The sequence below is a fragment of the Piliocolobus tephrosceles genome, chromosome 7 (genome assembly GCF_002776525.5).
Source record: "Piliocolobus tephrosceles isolate RC106 chromosome 7, ASM277652v3, whole genome shotgun sequence".
Taxonomy (NCBI): Eukaryota; Metazoa; Chordata; class Mammalia; order Primates; family Cercopithecidae; genus Piliocolobus; species Piliocolobus tephrosceles.
The window spans coordinates 71,051,595-71,070,525 of NC_045440.1; the positions used below are offsets into that span (position 1 = coordinate 71,051,595).

An 18,931-nucleotide genomic window follows, 5' to 3' on the forward strand; every position below is an offset into this window, starting at 1 on the left:
TTTATGTATATTTTAGAGGTGGGAATCCTGCTGTTTCCAGGCTAGAGTGCACTGGCTATTCACAAGTGTGATTATAGAGCACTACAGCCTCAAACTCCTGAGCTCAAGGGATCCTCCTGCCTCAGCCTCCCAAGCAACTGGGACTACAGGTGTGTGCCACCACACCTGGCTTTAAATTAGTATTTATTTATTTATTTAGTGAGGTTTTTGTTTGTTTTTGTTTCTGCCAAGTGCACAGTATGATAAGTGAATTTTTAGAGAATTTGTTCTAGGCCTGATGCAGTGGCTCACACTATAATCCCAGCACTTTGGGAGGCCAAAGTGAGAAGATCAGTTGAGCCCAGGAGTCTGAGACCAGCCTGGGTAACATGTTGGGACCTGCCTCTCTGTCTCTTTTATAAGAATCTTTTCTGTAAAGAAATATAACACGTGATATCCACATAGTATAACTGAAGGCCCAAGGCAAATAGTAGAGAAAAATCTACCTTTCTCTTGGCTCATTGCAACCTCCGCCTCTGGGTTCAAGCAATTTCCCTCCCAAGTAGCTGGTATTACATGCATGTGCCACCACACCAGGCTAATTTGTGTATTTCTAGTAGAGACGGGGTTTCACCATGTTGGCCAGGATGGTCTTGAACTGTTGACCTCAGGTCATCTGCCCATCTGGGCCTCCCAAAGTGCTGGGATTACAGGCGTGAGCCACCCGGCCAACTGCAGGGACTTCTATAACCCATAAAAGGAAGCAGAGAGAATCTGAAACCTTTGTTTTTACATTGTCTCCACACTCTGAGGGCTAGTCGTTTTTGGGTTTTTGTTTGTTTGAGTCAGGGTCTGGTTCTGTCACCTAGGCTGAAAAGCAGTGGGGCGATCGCAGCTCACAGCAACCTCCGTCTCCTGTGCTCAAACCATCCTCCCACCTCAACCTCCTGAGTAGTTGGGACCACAGGCATGTGCCACCACCCCCGGCTAATTTTTATATTTTTTTGGTGGAGACGGGGTTTCACCATGTTGCCCAGGCTGGTCTCGAACTCCTGGACTTGAGAGATCCACCCGCTTCAGCCTCCCAAAGTGCTGGGATTACAGGCATGAGTCATTGTGCCTGGCAGGGCTAGTAGTCTTCATGAAACTTCATGTGGGAGTAGAATGTTTCTTGATCTGAGAAGATTTTCCCACAGATGCTGCATGAGCAGCCCTCATCCTCCTTGTGTGAACGCCGGACATGGCTGTCATGGGCAGCATGGGATGCAAAAGATTTACCACAGTACTTGCATTTGAAGGGCTTCTCCCCAGAGTGCTGCCTGATGTGTGTGCGGAGTATGCTGGAGGCAGTGAACCTCTGCAGAGAACAGAAACACAGAGTACAAGAAAAAGTCAACCTCCATGAGCTGGACAACCAATTAAACTAAGGCGTTAATTTCACTGTTGCTCATCCTTACAGACAAACCTTGAGTTTTAAGGCCATAGAGCACTCCTGGTCATCAGCAGTAGCCTTAATCAGAAAGGACTCCACTGACGTGTCCTTCTGGCTGGTTTTGAGAAGCACTGGATGTTAGAACAGTGGTTCTTCAGTGGATAGATTATCTGGAGGTCCAGTTTTTAAAAAAGCAGATTGCTGGCTGGGCGCAGTGGTTCATGCTTGTAATCCCAGAACTTTGTGAGGCCGAGGTGGGTGGATCACTTGAGGTCAGGAGTTCAAGACCAGCCTGGCCAACATGGTGAAACCCCATTTTTACTAAAAATACAAAAATGAGTCTAGCATGGTAGCATGCACCTGTAATCCCAGCTACTTGGGAGGCTGAGATGGGAGAATTGCCTGAACCCAGGAGGCGGAGGTTGCAGTGAGCTGTTATTGAGCCACTGTACTCCAGCATGGGTAACAGAGTGATACTCTGTATATATATATATAAAAAAAAAGCAGATTGCCAGTCTGGGCAACATAGCAAGACCTCACATCTACAAAAAGTAAAAAAATTAGCTGGGCGCAGTGGCTCATGCCTGTAATCCCAGCACTTTGGGAGACCGAGGCGGGCGGATCACAACGTCAGGAGATCAAGACCACGGTGAAACTCCATCTCTACTAAAAATACAAAAAATTAGCCGGGCGCGGTGGTGGACGCCTGTAGTCCCAGCTACTCAGGAGGCTGAGGCAGGAGAATGGCATGAACCCGGGAGGTGGAGCTTGCAGTGAGCTGAGATCATGCCACTGCACTCCAGCCTGGGTGGGGGACAGAGCGAGACTCCGTCTCAAAAAAGAAAAAAAAAAAAAAAAAAGTAAAAAAATTACCTGGGCATGGTGGCATGCACCTGTGGTCCCAGCTATTTGGAAAGCTGAGGTGGGAGGATAACTTGAGCCCAGAAGGTCGAGGCTGCAGTGAGTTACGATGGCACCACTGCACTCCAGGTAACAAAGCAAGACCCTCTCTTTATAAAAAAGAAAAAAATTTAAAAAAAAAGACCGGGCCCGGTGGCTCAAGCCTGTAATTCCAGCACTTTGGGAGGCCGAGACGGGAGGATCACGAGGTCAGGAGATCAAGACCATCCTGGCTAACACGGTGAAACCCTGTCTCAAAAAATACAAAAAACTAGCTGGGCGAGGTGGCGGGCTCCTGTAGTCCCAGCTACTTGGGAGGCTGAGGCAGGAGAATGGTGTAAACCCAGGAGGCGGAGCTTGCAGTGAGCTGAGATCTGGTCACTGCACTCCAGCCTGGGTGACAGAGCGAGACTCCGTCTCAAAAAAACAAAAAAGCAGATTGCCAACCCTACCTAAGAGAGTGTGACTCAAAAAATCTGACATGAGACCCAGGAGCCTGCATTTAAACAAGCAATTCTGATGTGAGTCCTAGGATCATACTTCAAGACAAACCTCAGTACAGAAGGAGAAGCTAATATCGACCAGAAGCTAATACCGGCCAGTGTCTTTGCATAAGTCAGTGCCTTACTGGTTTTCTTCTTCTTCTTCTTCTTCTTTTTAATTTAAACTTTTTGAGATGGTTTGTAGGTTTGTTTTGTTTGTCTGTTTGTTTTGAGACAGAATCTCACTCCATCACCCATGTTGGAGTGCAGTGGCATGATCTCGGCTCACTGCAACCTCCACCTCCCAGGTTCAAGCGATTCTAGTGCCTCAGCCTCCCAAGTAGCTGGAATTACAGGTGCACCACCATGCCCAGCTAATTTTTGTATTTTTAGTAGAGATGGTGTTTCTCCATGTTGGCAAGGCTGGTTTCAAACTCCTGACCTCAGGGTGATCCATCCACCTCGGCCTCCCAAATTGCTGGGATTAAAGGTGTGAGCCACCATGCCCAGCTCAGCAGTGTTTTTCTATGCCGATTATTTTCATTCTATTGACACACACTTTGGAGGTATTAGTTGCCCTAATCTGGTAGACTCAATGTTTTTATTCATTTTGAGAGGCTTAGAAGTAGCTGTAGGACAGCCTCTACTTCTTTTATGGCTTTATTGTAAAAAATGTAAATGACTCAGTGACAGAAACATAATCTATACCAGTGCTTTCCAACAGGACTTTCTGCAATGAGAATATTCTGAACCCACACTGTCCAACTTGGGAATCACTAGCCACACGGAGCCACTGAGCACTTAAAATGTGGCTAATGCAAACTAGGAACTGAATTTTTCAACTTCACTTCATCTTTACTAATTGAAATAGCCACATATGATTACCCGCTAACTGCACATTGGACAGCACAGAGCTATTTTGGTGTAATATGTCTAAAGCGTGGTCAACCTATTGTTTCTATTATAGCAATGTCTAACCACATGACTCATCTGTTTTTACAACTCTGTATTCTGTATAACATAGACTAGATGCCGCTTCTGCAATGCTCCTATAGAAAATTACATCAGTAGCATCCTCCACAGATTAAAGTAGTAATAATATCAATTAACATTCCAGTACTACTTTTATGTCGTGCCAGGCACTGTTACAAGAGTTTTATATATTTTACTGATGTTATCCAACAACTTGGTAAAGACTAATCTCCCCAGTTTATCAATGTGGAAACTAACAGGAGTTCATGGATTTGCTCAGGTTGGCACAGCTAGGTAAGCACCAGAGGCAGGACTTGAACCTTGGCCAAGTTTGTGCTCTTAAATACTACGAAACAGTGAGTTTTTTTTTTTTTTTTTTTTTTTTTTAGATGGTGTTTCACTCTGTCACTAAGGCTGGAGTGCAGTAGCACGATCTTGGCTCACTGCAACCTCCACCTTCGGGTTCAAGTGATTCTCCTGCCTCAGCCTCCCAAGTAGCTGGGATTACAGGCATGTGCCACCATGCCCAGCTAATTTTTGTATTTTTAGTAGAGATGGGGTTTTGCCATGTTGGCCAGAATGGCCTCGAACTCCCTATCTCAAGCCACCTGCCTGCCTCGGCCTCCCAAAGTGCTAGGATTACAGGCTTGAGCCACCGCCTCCCACCTTTTTTTTTTGAGAGAGAGTGTCTCACTCTGTCACCCAGGCTGGAGTGTGCAGTGGTGCAATCTCGGCTCACTGCAACCTCCACTTCCTAGGCTCAAGCAATTCTCCAGCCTCAGCCTCCCAAGTAGCTGGGACTACAGGCATTAGCCACCAATGCACGGAAAATTTGATTATAGGCGTGAGCCACTACACCTGGCTAGTGCTTTTAAATACTATGTAATAGGTCATCAGGTCTCCATATATTTGGAATGTATTTTACTACATGTACCCTAAATGCCAGCTTGGCAATAGGAGGTTGGTTATATTTGACCATCTTTAGCAAAGTTGAGCATATTTAGGGGTGGACATGAGGACTGGGCTGATACTTGACTAACATTTACCAAGAACTCATTAAGCCAGGCTTTGTTTCAAGTTCTTATACATAGACACCCAAGCAGAGCTCAGGACACATCCCTTAGTAAGAGGTTCCATTTACCTTAGTACAATACACACACTGGTATGGTCTGTCTCCAGAGTGGACTCGCATGTGTTTGTTAAGGCTGGAAGACTGAGAGAAACATTTCCCACATGTAGAACACTGAGGTGAAAAAGAAAAGTATAGTTGAAATCACACCTTCCTCTAACAAGTCCATTTCAATCTTGCATTTACCTGGGGTTAGAGAAGAACTCTTTTTCAAAAAAAAAATTTTTTTTTTTTTGAGACAGGATCACAATTTGTTACCCAGGCTGGACTACAGTGGCACAATCACGGCTCGCTGCAGCCTGGAACTCCCAGGCTCAAGCAATCCTCAAGGCAACTCCCCGTGTTCAGGAGCTTGGGAAGGGAGGGAGAACGTGATGGCGGGTCGTGTGTCCTCCTAATACTCACCTTGTGAGGCCGGTGCTTCTCATGAACATGAAGAATGTGAATCCGAAGCCTGTCCCGCTTCTCAAAGGACCGTTTGCAGAGAGAACAGGGAAATTTCCTATCGCCCTTGTCCACACAGGGGGTGTACTTGAGGTGCTTATCTCTGTAATATTTGTAGGTAAATACCTTCCCACATCTTTCACATCTGTAGCCTTCTGCAGACTCTGTCAAACACAGCAAACACAATGTCTCTTCAGTTACTTTCCTCCCTAGTTCCTTCAAGAGGATATTTTATTTATTTGTTTATTTATTTATTTATTTTTAGCCAATAGTTCTTTTGGCTACTTAAAGAGGAATTTTCTTTTTTTTTTTTTTTGAGACAGAATCTTGCTCTGTTGCCCAGTCTGTAGTGCAGTGGCACGATCTTGGCTCACTGCAACCTCTGCCTCCCAGGTTCAAGCGATTCTCCTGCCTCAGCCTCCCAAGTAGCTGGGATCACAGGTGCCTGCCACCACGCCTGGCTAATTTCTGTATTTTTAGTAGAAACAGAGTTTCACTATGTTGCCCAGGCTGGTCTCAAACTCCTGACCTCAGGTGATCCTCCTCCCTTGGCCTCCCAAAGTGCTAGGATTACACACGTGAGCCACTGTGCCTGGCCAAGATAATTTTTTTTTCTTTTCAGGTGGGGTCTCGCTCTGTTGCCCAGGCTGCAGTGCAGTGGCCGGATCTCAGCTCACTGCAAGTTCTGCCTCCCGAGTTCATGCCATTCTCCTGCCTCAGCCTCCCGAGTAGCTGGGACTACAGGCGCCCACCACCTCGCCCAGCTAGGTTTTTGTATTTTTTTTTAGTAGAGACAGGGTTTCACCATGTTAGCCAGGATGGTCTCGATCTCCTGACCTCGTGATCTGCCCGTCTCGGCCTCCCAAAATGCTAGGATTACAGGCTTGAGCCACCACGCCCGGCCTATTTTTTTTTTTTTTTTTTTTGAGACAGAGTCTTGCTCTGTTGCCCAGGCTGGAGTGCAGTGGTGCGATCTTGGCTCACTGCAACCTCTACAAGTGATTCTCCTGCCTCAGCCTCCCGAGTAGCTGGGACTACAGGGGCGTGCCACCACACCTGGCTAATTTTTGTATTTTTAGTAGAAGTGGGGTTTCACCATGTTGGCCAGGATGATCTCCATCTCTTGACCTTGTGTTCTATTCACCTCGGCCTCCCAAAGGGCTGGGATTACAGGTGTGAGTCACTGTGTCCGGCCAGCAAGATAATTTTTAAAAACCTTTTTATTCCAGAAAAATGTAAACATATACCAAAATGAAAATAATAGTGTAATAAACCCTCAAGTGCCAAACACCAAGCTTTGACCAACTCATAACTAATTTTGTTTTCATTTATATCACCACTCCCCATAGTAGATTATTTTAATGCTAATTCATCCTTTGACTCAAAAATATCTAACTGTAATCTTTAGAAGATGACTTTTTTTTAAAAAGCATAATTGCGGCTGGTCACAGTGGCTCACGCTTATAATCTCAACACTTTGGGAAGCTGAGGTCAACGGTTCAAAACCAGCCTGGTCAACATGGTGAAACTCCATCTCTACTAAAAATACAAAATTAGCCAGGCGTGGTGGTGCATGCCTGTAATCCCAGCTGCTCGGGAGGCTGAGGCAGGAGAATCACTTGAACCTGGGAGGCGTAGGTTGCAGTGAGCCGAGACTGTACCACTGCACTCCAGCCTGGGTAACAAGAGCAAAACTCCATCTCAAAAAAAAAAAAAAAAGCAAAATTGTGCCAGGTGCAGTGGCTCACGCCTGTAATCCCAACACTTTGGGAAGCTGAAGTGGGCAGATTGCTTGAGCTCAGGAGTTTGAGACCAGCCTGGGCAACATAGTAATATCCCATCTCTACAAAAAAATAATAAAAATTATCTGGGCATGATAGCACACACCTTTAGTCCCAGTTGCCAGGAGGCTGAGGCAGGAGGATTGCTTGAGCCTGGGGAAGGTAGTTGAGGCTGCCATGAGCAGTGATTGAGCCACTACACTCCAGCCTGGGCAACAGAGCAACACCTTGTCTCAAAAAAAAAAAAAAAAAAAGAAAGAAAATCGTAAACATGTCATTGTCACACTATCATACCTAAACAATTAACTCTTATTCTTTTATAGAAACATATATGTACTTATATACACACATATATATTTGTTTAATTACTTTCTGGTCAGTCCATTCAAATTAGGATTCAAACAAAGTCTACATGCTGTATATGGTTGCCATGTCTCTTAAATATCTTAACCTATAGGCTCTCTTTCCCTTTTGTTCCTTGAAATGTACTATTGAAGAGACCCTTCCACTAACCCCATTTAAGAGCAGTGCAACCCTGCAGCTCTTGAACACATTCCTGCCTAGCATTTGTTACAAGGTTAATACACCGAGGCCAACCTATTTCTCTTTGTGCCTTTGAGATCAGCCTGAGTTACAAGCTCAGGCAGTCACCAGGACAACCGCAGCTGACTTCCCAGGCTTCACAGTGCTGTTCCATTCTACGAAATTCGAGGGACCTTCTTAGTTTATACTTCATTACTCAAAACTTGTGGCAGATTCCACAGCTAGAATCTTTACGTATAGAGTAAGAGTGAAAGCATCTTGACTTCCCTAATACACAGGGTTACTGTGATGACTAATTTAATTCTAATACTGAGTCTTACCAATGTGAGTGATACTATCACTGAATGGCAAGTAAGACTGAGAGAAGTAAATCTGTTTTTATCAATGGAGGAGGGAGGAGGAGAGAAGTTAGAGAGGGTGTAGCTAGACTCTAGCAAAGCAGGTCCCACGTCCAGGGGTGTCTATGTGTTGGGGGAAGGCGAGAGAACAGGGGCCACCTACAAAAGCATCCCTGCAGAGGATACTCTGGATTCCAGAGGATAAAGTGGCTTTGACTATGAATGCACCACTGAGACCTCATTGTTTGACCCCAGGGAGGAAGAGCAGCCAAGAGTGAGTCTATGCAAGAGTCAGCAGATAGAAATCTTCTCAGCATCAGGACAGCAGGGAAGCTGTCCATCAGGGACTTTGTTAGTTGACAACTACATCCCAGGCACATTTAACAGGTGACTAAGGAAATAAACTATTCATTAAGTAAATAACCAGGAAGGCAACTGTCAACCCCAAGCTGATCCATTGCCCTGCTCTGTCTATCACTTTCATTGAGGTGCTAATACTCTCAGAATCCCCGTGCCGGGACACTTTTTTGGCACAGAGGTAGAATTTTTATTGGTCAGAAATACCAGGCCTTCCTGCTTCCTGCGGTGGGAAGGGAAGAGAGGGTCAGCAATTTTACAAACATAAACAATAAAGCACACCAAAATTTAGAATAGTTTCAGTACTGAGTTTGCTTAAGAACAACCACTTAAGCAGAAATGAAACCAAATTTCATCTTGTTCCCTATCCTTTCAAATTTTATCTTGTTCCCTATCCTCCCTCCCCCTAGCTCTTCACACCTCCACACCGCAAAACACACACAGAAATTCCCTCTCCCTCAGGAGAGGGCAATGCTTGCATATTCAAATAACCCGCCCACATACAGTCTAGGCCCTTCCCTCATCACTCAAGACCTTAAAGGAGAAGGCTCCCGCCTACCACCAATCCTGGCCAAAAAGCCTTTGGGGAAAAAAACTCATTTGAGAATGCAGTGGAATTTTAATTTTTCTTTCCTTTTTATCACATCCAAACCATTCATATTAATAGATTAACAAATTAGCATTCATTTATAATTATTCCCAACAAATTAAGTCGTTCACAAGTTTCCCTCCATTGTCGAAAATATATGTCCTCAAAACAATGCTGTAAGCATCAGGTATCAGTTGGTTCAGAACTGTAACACAAGTATCTTCTCTACATGCTGGGTTTCCCCCACACTTACCCATCATAAGCCCTCATTCTGTTGCTTGCTCTGATTGCCTCTGATATCTGCATACTATTCCAGTTAATAGCATACAGGTTGAGTATCCTTTTTCTGAAACGCATGGGACCAGAAGTGTTTTGGATTTCAGGATTTTTTCGAACTTTGGAATATTTCATATACATACTGAGGTATCTTGGGGATGGAACCAAAGTCTAAATATAAAGTCTATTTATGTTTTGTTTTATACATACTTTAAACACATAGCCTGAAGGTAATTGTTTTTGTTTTTGTTTTTTTTTTTGAGATGAAGTCTTGCTTTGTCTGCAACCTCCGCCCCCCGGCTCCTGAGTAGCTGAGATTATAGGCATCCGCCAGCACATTCAGCTAATTTTTTTGTGTTTTTAGTAGAGACGGGGTTTCACAATGTTGGTCATGCTGGTCTCAAACTCCTGACCTCAGGTGATCTGCCTGCCTCGGCCCCCCAAAGCGCTGGGATTACAGGCATGAACCATCGCGCCTGGCCCACCTGAAGGCAATTATACACAATATTTTACTTTATTTATTTATTTATTTATTTTGAGACGGAGTCTCGCTCTGTCCAGCCTGGGTGACACAGTGAGACCCTATCTCAAAAAGTAATAATGATTTCTCAAAAGGATAATGATAACCATCTTGTCAGTTATTAAGCAGGTACTTTTTTCAAATCCATTGCTCACTTTTCTTTCTTTTTTTTTGAGATGGGGTCTCACTTTGTTGCCCAGGCTGGAGTGCAGTGGTGCGATCTCAGGTCACTGCAACCTCTGCCTTCTAGGTTCAAGTGATTCTCCTGTTTCAGTCTCCCGAGTAGCTGGGATTACAGGCATGCGCCACAACACCCAGCTAATTTTTTGTATTTTTAGTAGAGATGGGGTTTCACCATGTTGGCCAGACTGGTCGTGAACTCCTGACCTCAGGTGACCCACCCACCTTAGCCTCCCAAAGTGTTGGGGTTACAGGCGTGAGCCACCATGCCCAGCCTGTTGACTTTTATTTCAAAAGGAGTTGCTACATTTCGGGAAGTGACCAACAGGTCTTGGTTTGGTGCTAAGTACTAGACAACTTAGAGCTCCATAGATCATAGAGAATCCCAACCATTTTTGCCTGCATTCCTATCTTTACCTACATTCCCACACTCACACCACCCACCAAAACACTTCTGGTCCCAAGCATTTCAGAAAAAGGATACTCAACCTGTATGCAGATATCAGAAGTGATCAGAACAAGCAACAGAATGAGGGCTTATGATGGTTCAGTGGCGGGGAGAACCCAGCATGGAGATAAGATACCTGGAGGAGTAGGAAGATAGTTCACCAAAACAATTCTGACAGCTCCTCATCGTTGGGACCATTATTTATCCTTAAATAATGACTGCTCATTATTTATCCCGATTTCTGGTGGACATTTCCTTGCCTTCTGCTTCACTATTCCCTGAGTCTGATTGCCTTCCCTCTCTCCCTCTGCCTTACACATGCCTTATTTCATCTCATCCCCAATCAGTTTTTTCCAACTTAGTTCTAGTGTCTTCCTCTCACTCAGTACGCACTGGGATCCAGAAGCAGGAGATACTAAGGTGTTTAGGGTTATTTCCTGCCCTGAAGCATCTCAGTCTAGCAGGAAAACAGGCATGCAGATGCAATTTGCTCTTTTTTTGAGATGGAGTTTCGCTCTTGTTGCCTAGGCTGGAGTGCAATGGCATGATCTCAGCTCACTGCAACCTCCGCCTCCCAGGTTCAAACAATTCTCCTGCCTCAGCGTCCCTCAGTAACTGGGATTACAGGCGCCCACCACCATGCCAGGCTAATTTTTGTATTTTTAGTAGAGACAGGGTTTCGCCATGTTGGCCAGACTGGTCTTGAACTCTCAACGTCAGGTGATTCACCCGCCTCGGCCTCCTAAAGTGCTGAGATTACAGGCATGCGCCACTACGCCTGGCCCATTTTTTTTAAAAAAAACCTGTTCCTTACACATTTATTATATCATAATAATTTGCCTTCTCTCTCTCTCTTTTTTTTTTTTTGAGACGGAGTCTTGCTCTGTTGCCCAGGCTGGATCATGCCAGGCATGATCTTGGCTCACCACAACCTCTGTCTCCTGGGTTCAAATGATTCTCCTGGCTCAGCCTCCCCAGTAGCTGGAACTACAGGTGCCTGCCACCATGCCTGGCTAATTTTTGTATTTTTAGTAAAGAATAGGTTTTTTGTTTTTTGTTTGAGATAGAGTCTTGCTCTGTTGCCCAGGCTGGAGTACACTGGTGCGATCTTGGCACACTGCAACCTCTGCCTTCCAGGTTCAAGTGATTCTCCGGCCTCAGCCTCCCGAGTAACTGGAACTATAGGTGCATGCCACCACGCCTGGTTAATTTTTTGTATTTTTAATAGGGACGTTCACCGTGTTAGCCAGGATGGTCTCGGATCTCCTGACCTGGTGATCCGCCCGCCTCAGCCTCCCAAAGTGCTGGGATTATAGGCATGAGCCACTATGCCCGGCCTGAGATGAGGTTTTACCATGTTGGCCAGGCTGGTCTTGAAGTCCTGACCTCAAGTGATCCCCCCACTTTGGCCTCCAAAAGTGCTGAGATTACAGGCGTGAGCCACCATATCCAGCCTGCCTTCTCTCTTATTTACAGCAATATGCATTTATCTTGTCCCACCTACTAGATTAGTAGTTCCTAAACTTTAGTGTATCTAAAAATCATTTGGAGAGTTTATTTAATGTGCAAATTCCAAAGTCTCACCCCTGGAATGGGCTGGTGGTTCCCTAGCCCCTTGCTGCTGGAATGTGGTCCAGGGACCAGGACCAGCGGCACACCTTGGAAGTTGATAAAAATACCAAATCCTGGGCTGCTACCCTGAATGAGAACCAGCATCATGAAGATCCCTGGAAATTCATTCCCACATTAAGGTTTGAGAGTGAGAGGCCAGCTCAATATTTCTCAGACTTGCCTGAGACCCATTATAGGCAATGTATTTTATACTCGACACCCAGCATACACACATATGCCCATGTGAAATAGAAATTTCACAAAACAATCCTTACTCTTAAGTGATTCCCATCAATATTTTCTATTCTACTCTACACTTATTCTTTTTTTTTTTGTTTTTTAAATGTGAGTCTCTACCGCTAAATTGATTTCCCACCCCACTAAGACATGCAACTCTGAACCCACCATTTGAAAAACACTGCTTTGGTGAATTGACTTCAGCTACATTAGCCTGGGCAGAGATGAATCAGAAACTGGCTCACCTATGGTAGAAGTTACATCCATTTAGTACATTTTCTTTTATTCTTGGGGTGGAAGGTAGGGAAGAAGAACAAGTATGTCTATAAATAGGAGTAGCTTCCACAGCTTTGGGAAGCTGAGGATGCTTTCCTTCACCTGGGTAATGCCCTCCCGGTTAGAGACACTCTGGGTTAGTCCTCTGCATTAGCCTTTGGGAGGCAGGAGCTGCGCATGGAGGGTTTGTGGAAAAGAGCCCAGTCCTTCTACTGGAATGCCCTCACTGGGCGAGGTGAGGGTGTGCACTCACCTTCAGAGGGCCCAGATGGCTGCTTCCCAGGTTCTGTGACCTGAAGGCTCACAGGAATGTCCAGAAATTTCTCATAGCAGTCTCCATACCACACCAGGAGCTCTTGGTTCTGATGGATCTCTTTGCAGCTCTCATAAAATATACGCCCTTGACACTGCACAGCAACTAGGTTCTGCTCCTTGGGGAAGCGGGCACAGTTGACATAGGACATCCAATTCCCCGTACCTCCTTTTCCATCTATAAAGTGGCTTAAATGACCATCTTCAAAGATCTAAATGAAATAAGACATGAAGTTTGTATTGTACTTTTTTTTGGTCTAATCTACAAAATAATTTTTTAATACTTATAACCTAAACATCACACTTGAGTCCACCAAATAAACTTCTATCATTCCGATTTCTATGTAATTACAAGTGGTCTATAAATCTACTTATGCCAAGGTAGATTTGTTAGTTTAAGGACATCTCTCTAGGTAATGTCACATATTGGGTTTTTTGGCTGTTGTTATTGTTGTTTTTAGAGACAGAGTCTTACTCTGTCGCCCAGACTGGAGTGCAGTGGCTCAATCACAGCTCACAGTAGCCTCGAATTCCTGGGCTCAAATGATCTCCCACCTTAGCCCCCTGAGTAGCTGGAACTAAAAGCATGCACCATCACGCCTGGCAAATTTTTAAAAAATTTTTTGTAGGGACAGGGCCTCACTGTTTCCCAGGCTGGCCTCAAACTCCTGGGTTCAAGTGATCCTCCCACCTTGGCCTCCTAAAGTGCTGGAATTATAGGTGTAAGCCACTGAGCCTGCTTAATGTAACATATTCTAAAAGATTCTTACTTTTATCACTTTCTTGATTCCCAAATTCCTATAGTGAGCATGTTAATTTCATAAACAGAGGTAAGTGAAACAAAAATGTATTTAATACTACCATTTAAACACAACTGAATAGTTTTATATTTTACTCCCACTTAGTTTTCACGCATATTAATGGAGCTATAAATTATTTCTTTCAAGGCCAAGTTTGGTGGCTCACGTCTGTAATCCCAGCACTTTGGGAGACCAAAGCAGGCGGATCATGAGGTCAGGAGTTTGAGCCCAGCCTGGCCAACATGGTGAAACGCCATCTCTACTAAAAATACAAAAATTAGCTGGGCATGGTGGTGCAGGCCTGTAATCCCAGCTACTCAGGAGGCTGAGGCAGGAGAATTGCTTGAATCCAGGAGGTAGACGTCGCAGTGAGCTGAGATCACGCCACTGCGTTCCAGCCTGGGTAACAGACAAAGACTCCGTCTCAAGAAGAAGAAAAAAAAAAAAAACAGGAAAAATTATTTCTTTCTCTGCTGCTGGTAATTTCACTGTCTCCAACATTTTGTTATTATAAACAACCCTGGGATTAACATATTCCACATAGCCTCGATTTCAGATTACTTTCCTGTAGTATATTCCTAGAAGTAGAAATTCAGGGTCAAGGGACTTTGAACATTTTAAGGTATCTGACACATTCTGACAAATGGTTTTCTCCTGCAGGTAATAAATAAAATGCAGTCCACTAGCATATCCCTAATATATCATCACTAGATCTTGAAAAGTATCTGGTTGTTGCTTTTTTTTAATCCTTGACTAATTTTATAGGTGAATAATATTGAATTTTAAAACTTGTTTTTGGCCGGGCGCGGTGGCTCAAGCCTGTAATCCCAGCACTTAGGGAGGCCGAGACGGGCGGATCACGAAGTCAGGAGATCGAGACCATCCTGGCTAACACGGTGAAACCCCGTCTCTACTAAAAATACAAAAAAACAAGCCGGGCGAGGTGGCGGGCGCCTGTAGTCCCAGCTACTCAGGAGGCTGAGGCAGGAGAATGGCGTAAACCCGGAGGGTGGAGCTTGCAGTGAGCTGAGATCCGGCCACTGCACTCCAGCCCAGTGGACAGAGCAAGACTCCGTCTCAAAAAAAAAAAAAACAAAAAAACAAAACTTGTTTTTATTCTCTTTAGCATATTTTCATCACTCTATAATATCTAAAGCATTTGGTTTTGTCTATATATATAATACAACGTATTGATTCTTTAAATGTATATTCCATAGTTAATCTTCCAGACTAAAACGACGTAAGGCACCCACAAAACACAGAATTCATGCAGAGGTGCTATCCTCATGGAGAGAGCACTGGCCATTCCTTCCTTTTACAGGCAACACAAACCACAGATATCTGCCCTGGATGCCCTCTCTCTCTGACCAGGACTTCCCCAGAAGGGCAAAGGCCAAGATTTCCCCCCACCAGTCTCCCGCACCATTTTCAGCAGCAGACCCACCAGAAACAGATTTACCTCCCACATCACAGAATTGTCTCCATAGGTCTTCACTTCACTGGCGTTGACCACTTTACCTTGAAAGGGCCCAAACCTGACTCCTTTGGCAATAAAACTACTGCAGAACACACCAAAATGTGGGACTTCACCAAACACAGTCTGCATGAGGCATAGACCTAGGGGAAAGCAGAGGCAGGAAAAGAGAATGACGAGGGTTGACTCTGCATTAGTTCAGGGAAAGAAATCCATGCAAGGAGTCCTGCCTACCTTCTGGAAGTTGGAGGGAGTCTTTATCCAGAGTTTGAGGAAGGGAATCAGACCCTAGCAAAAGGCAGGTTAAAACAAAACAATTTTTCATTAAAAATGTATTATAAAGTGCTTTTATGAGGGCTTTCCCTCCTTAACTCCCTAGAAGTAACCATCATTCCAGTTTGATGTTTATTTGTTGTTTTTATTTTTCCCTGCTCATTTTACATGGTCTGTTCATACACGATTTCGCTGTATACAATTCCATATACAATTTCTCATTTGAGACTCAGAACAGCCTCATGGAAGGTTATATAATTAACCCCATTAGGCAAATTCAGAGAATTTGAGGATCATAGGTAATGCTTGATTAGTCAAGGAAGACTGGTTGGAAATCCAAAGGTTGGAAGTCAAGGTCAGGGTAGCTAGCTGAGCTGGGACTCCTAGGTGTGAACTGCTGAAGCCTGTCATTGCATGTTAGCATAGAATCTGAACCTACCTGGTGGTTCACTGCAGGAACCATTTCTCTCTTGGTCCTTAGCTCTCACTAAAATCAACCTTGGTCATGCAGTTAGTTCAGCAAGCAGGGCCTCAGAAGTGAGCCCAGACAGCCCTGGCTCTCATGGAGATACTTCCCCCTTTCCACCCTCTACAGCCTCAGCTCCACCTGGAAGCGCCTCTTCCCCATCCTGCCTGCATTCCCATCCAATTCGACTCCCAAATGGTGTGAACTCCCTTTACCAGAGCTGTCTGTGGGGACCAGGAGGCCTGAAATCGCATGGTGCAGGCTGGCTGGGTGATCCAGGCTGGGAGTGACCCCGTACAGAACGAAGTGCAGGTCCTGCTCCGTGAACTGGAACCGAGCAGGGGCCTTCCCTTCTTGGTTGGAGGGTTTGGGACCATTCTCTGACTGCTTGCTGGGTGAGCAAGGTAATAACTGGGAGGTCCTAAGCCCCTCAGGTAACAGAGAAGCATCCACAGGGGGTGGTGGAATTAAAGTGTCAGGTCCGCAACACCGGCCACTCTCGTTGTCGCCACCAACGATTTGGTGGCCCGGATCTTCACTGCTGGCACCCGTGTACTCGTGGCTGCTGCTCAGGAAGGGCGGCCCTTCCCTGGGGACGTGGGGAATTGGGTACCACGGTGGCAGCTTGCTGTACCAAGGTAGATCGTAGAGAGACTCCCTCTGTAGGCCCAGACCCGGGCTCAGCAAGGGAGGAGCCATCCGGAAGGCGAAGGGGGGCATGGCGGGGACAGCAGACGCGGCGGCCTCCAGCTGCCGGAAAGGTTGGAAGTCTTCCTCCACGGTGGCCAGGCTATTTCTGTAGTGTCCATAGGCCGGGAAAGGCGTGTAGTACGGGGCCAGGTTCTGCGGGCTGCTCTCCGGCGGGTAGCACACCTTGTCCTGAGTCGCGGCCTCACCTGGCCGGGGGAGAGCCATCCCGGGCCCGCACGCTTGGAGGCTCTGCGGAAAAGCGGGCACCGCTGAGGACTTCGCGCCGGAGTTGCCCGGGGTCCGACCCGCGCCTCCCCGCCAGCCTCCTCCACCCGAGCCGGCCCCAGATACAAGGGAACAGGATAAACGCCCCCAGTACGATCCCGCCAGCCCTCTCCCACAATTAAGACAAAACGAAAAACAGCAATAGAAGCAAACACAAAAAAGCCCCAAACGGAAATCTGCCGGGATCTCGTCCGACTCTAAATTCCGGGTTAGTGTTGCCTTCGTCTTCCCTCTCCAAGCACCCCTTCCCCAAGCCCGGCCGCTTTCCCACACTCGCTCTCCGCTTTCGGCCCCCAACCCGGTTCCTGCAAAACCCGTTGAAGTTCCCTATCCTTCCTTCTCCTCGGTCCTACACAACTCTTTGGTAGGGTCTGAGGGAGCCGCGGGGACCTCCCAAACCCCGGGCTGGGCCGGGAGCCGAGCGCAGGCGGTCGGAGGGTACTGGAGCAAGCGACAGCTCCAGGCGCTCCTGGGCCCTCAGCTGGGAGGGAAGAGCCGAGGACCCTGGGTCGCACCGCGCAGATGGAGACGCGCTCCCTGAGCCCCCGGGCAGACCTAGTGACACCGCGACTTGCTCTGGCCCAGCGGTCTGACCCCGCGGGTCCTGGCGGTCCTGACTGCCCGCGGGGGAGGGGCGCGTCACTTTTGGCTGCCCTAGGATGCACTGCCTGAACCCCTTTTACCCTTGTGAGCAGCGTCTGCCACATTCCCCGGGTCCCTCGGAAACTCCAGTCGTTCTACCAGGACTACTGGGGCCTGGGGTCGTCCCTCGGGAGCCGCGTGGACTACCTCTGGCCAGGTGGAAGCGAAGAGCCTCGGCGACTGCCAGTCCTCCCGCCCCCGCGCCGCCGGGAAAGGATGGCGTTTTAATAGACAGGCAGCAAGTTCTCCGAGGCCGAAGAATGAAGCCCCTTTAGGGTCTGCGGGTCTTGAGATCAATGAGCCCAATAAGAAAACGAAGCAGGGTCACGACTCAGAAATTAAAGAACACGGGGTCAGGAGAAGAGGTCAGCCACGACACAGGCAGCGGCCCGTCTCCACCCGATCTTCCAAAGACGCCCCTCTCCTGGCCTCCTCCGACTTCAGGGATCTGCAACTTGGTATTCAAAGCCCCCGAGAGGACAGAACGACCATCCAAAACGAACTGCGCCAGCGAGTGCTGCGGCCCTCCCCAGCGGCCCAGGAAGACCACTGCCCAGGGCCCCGGGCACGCCCTGCCCCGCGCCTACCTCCGACACCACCTCCGAGAGCGCCACCGTAGAGCAGGCGCCTCCAGGGCGCAGCGGGGCCACTCGGGCTCGGTAGACTTCGGGCGGGCCCTGAGGGCTGAGCCAGGATTAAGAGGGCGGGCGGGGCCGCGGGGCATCAAGAGGGCGAGGGTAGGGAAGTAACCCGTCCCACGCAGATCCCCGCGTCGTCTTCTCCCCGCCCACTACTGCCATTGGCCGACTCTCGACTCGCCCTCTGTCCCCTGGGGTCGCGCACTTAACTCATCAGTTCTCCAAACCCTCCCTGGGACCCTAGTGGAGAGCACTCTCCGCTGGCCTTCTAGGGCAGGCACTATTGCCGCTCCAGGCGTGCGGAGTCGGGGAGCAAAAAGCCTGACACGCGTGCTACTCAGGGCCCCCATATAAGGTCCCCCGCGCGCACACACACCCTGAACCAGAGCCCAGACGGCCTGACTGGCGTCCCGGGGTCGAGCCCCTTGCTCTCGGCTCCCAGTTCGGAAGAGCACAGCCCGCCCGAAGGCGGCGTGTGACCTGCTGGTGCACCTGGTGGGCGTCTGTTCACGACACCTGGAGATGAGGCGGGCGCGCCCCGAGCGCTGGGAAGCCGCGCCTCGCGAGTTCCCGGCAGTGACACGTGGGGGCGTTGGGCCCGGCACCCCCGACGCTTCCGAGGTTTCGGGTGGTCGTTTTGCTCTTTCGGGCGCTTTTATTCCTTAAGTGGCTTTAAACGACCGAGGATGGGCCTCCTGCGCCGCCGCAGCTGTCACTTCCTTCGGGGAAGGCTCGCGACCTTGGACGCGCAGGCTCTGAAAACCAAAGTCCAGACCCATACCGAGAGCCCAAAGACCGCATTTGAATTCCCCTCGCCGGCCATTGAGGGAGAGAAAAGGAGCGCTTAGTTCCATTCA

General features: G+C 47.6%; 1 protein-coding gene across 2 annotated transcripts; it reads right to left on the minus strand.

Annotated features, from left to right (window-relative positions):
• Positions 1-278: 278 nt before the first annotated feature.
• PRDM14 (PR/SET domain 14) lies at positions 279-18,543 on the minus strand. Of its 2 annotated transcripts, none has more exons than XM_026455040.1 (8): positions 18,451-18,543; positions 16,035-16,758; positions 15,315-15,368; positions 15,066-15,223; positions 12,748-13,018; positions 5,300-5,502; positions 4,907-5,008; positions 279-1,336 (listed from the first exon to the last, which is right to left on the minus strand). In XM_026455040.1, exons 2-8 carry the CDS (start codon positions 16,732-16,734, stop codon positions 1,109-1,111), a joined length of 1,716 nt encoding a protein of 571 aa, XP_026310825.1. In that variant the 5' UTR covers positions 16,735-16,758; positions 18,451-18,543; the 3' UTR covers positions 279-1,108. The 2 variants fall into 2 exon arrangements, with proteins under 2 accessions (XP_026310825.1, XP_023039880.1); XM_023184112.1 differs by lacking the exon at positions 18,451-18,543 and adding an exon at positions 18,024-18,181 and having other exon boundaries at positions 819-1,336.
• Between the last annotated feature and the right edge of the window lie 388 nt (positions 18,544-18,931).

Bases quoted from the DNA above. Each gene is read 5' to 3' on its own strand.
- PRDM14 (XM_026455040.1), bottom strand. From the start codon at position 16,734: ATGGCTCTCCCCCGGCCAGGTGAGGCCGCGACTCAGGACAAGGTGTGC. The intron at 13,019-15,065 runs GTAAATCTGTTT...TATTTCATTTAG, and splicing joins ACAATTCTGTGATGTGGGAG to ATCTTTGAAGATGGTCATTT. The intron at 5,009-5,299 runs GTGAGTATTAGG...TTTTCACCTCAG, and splicing joins AGAAGCACCGGCCTCACAAG to TGTTCTACATGTGGGAAATG.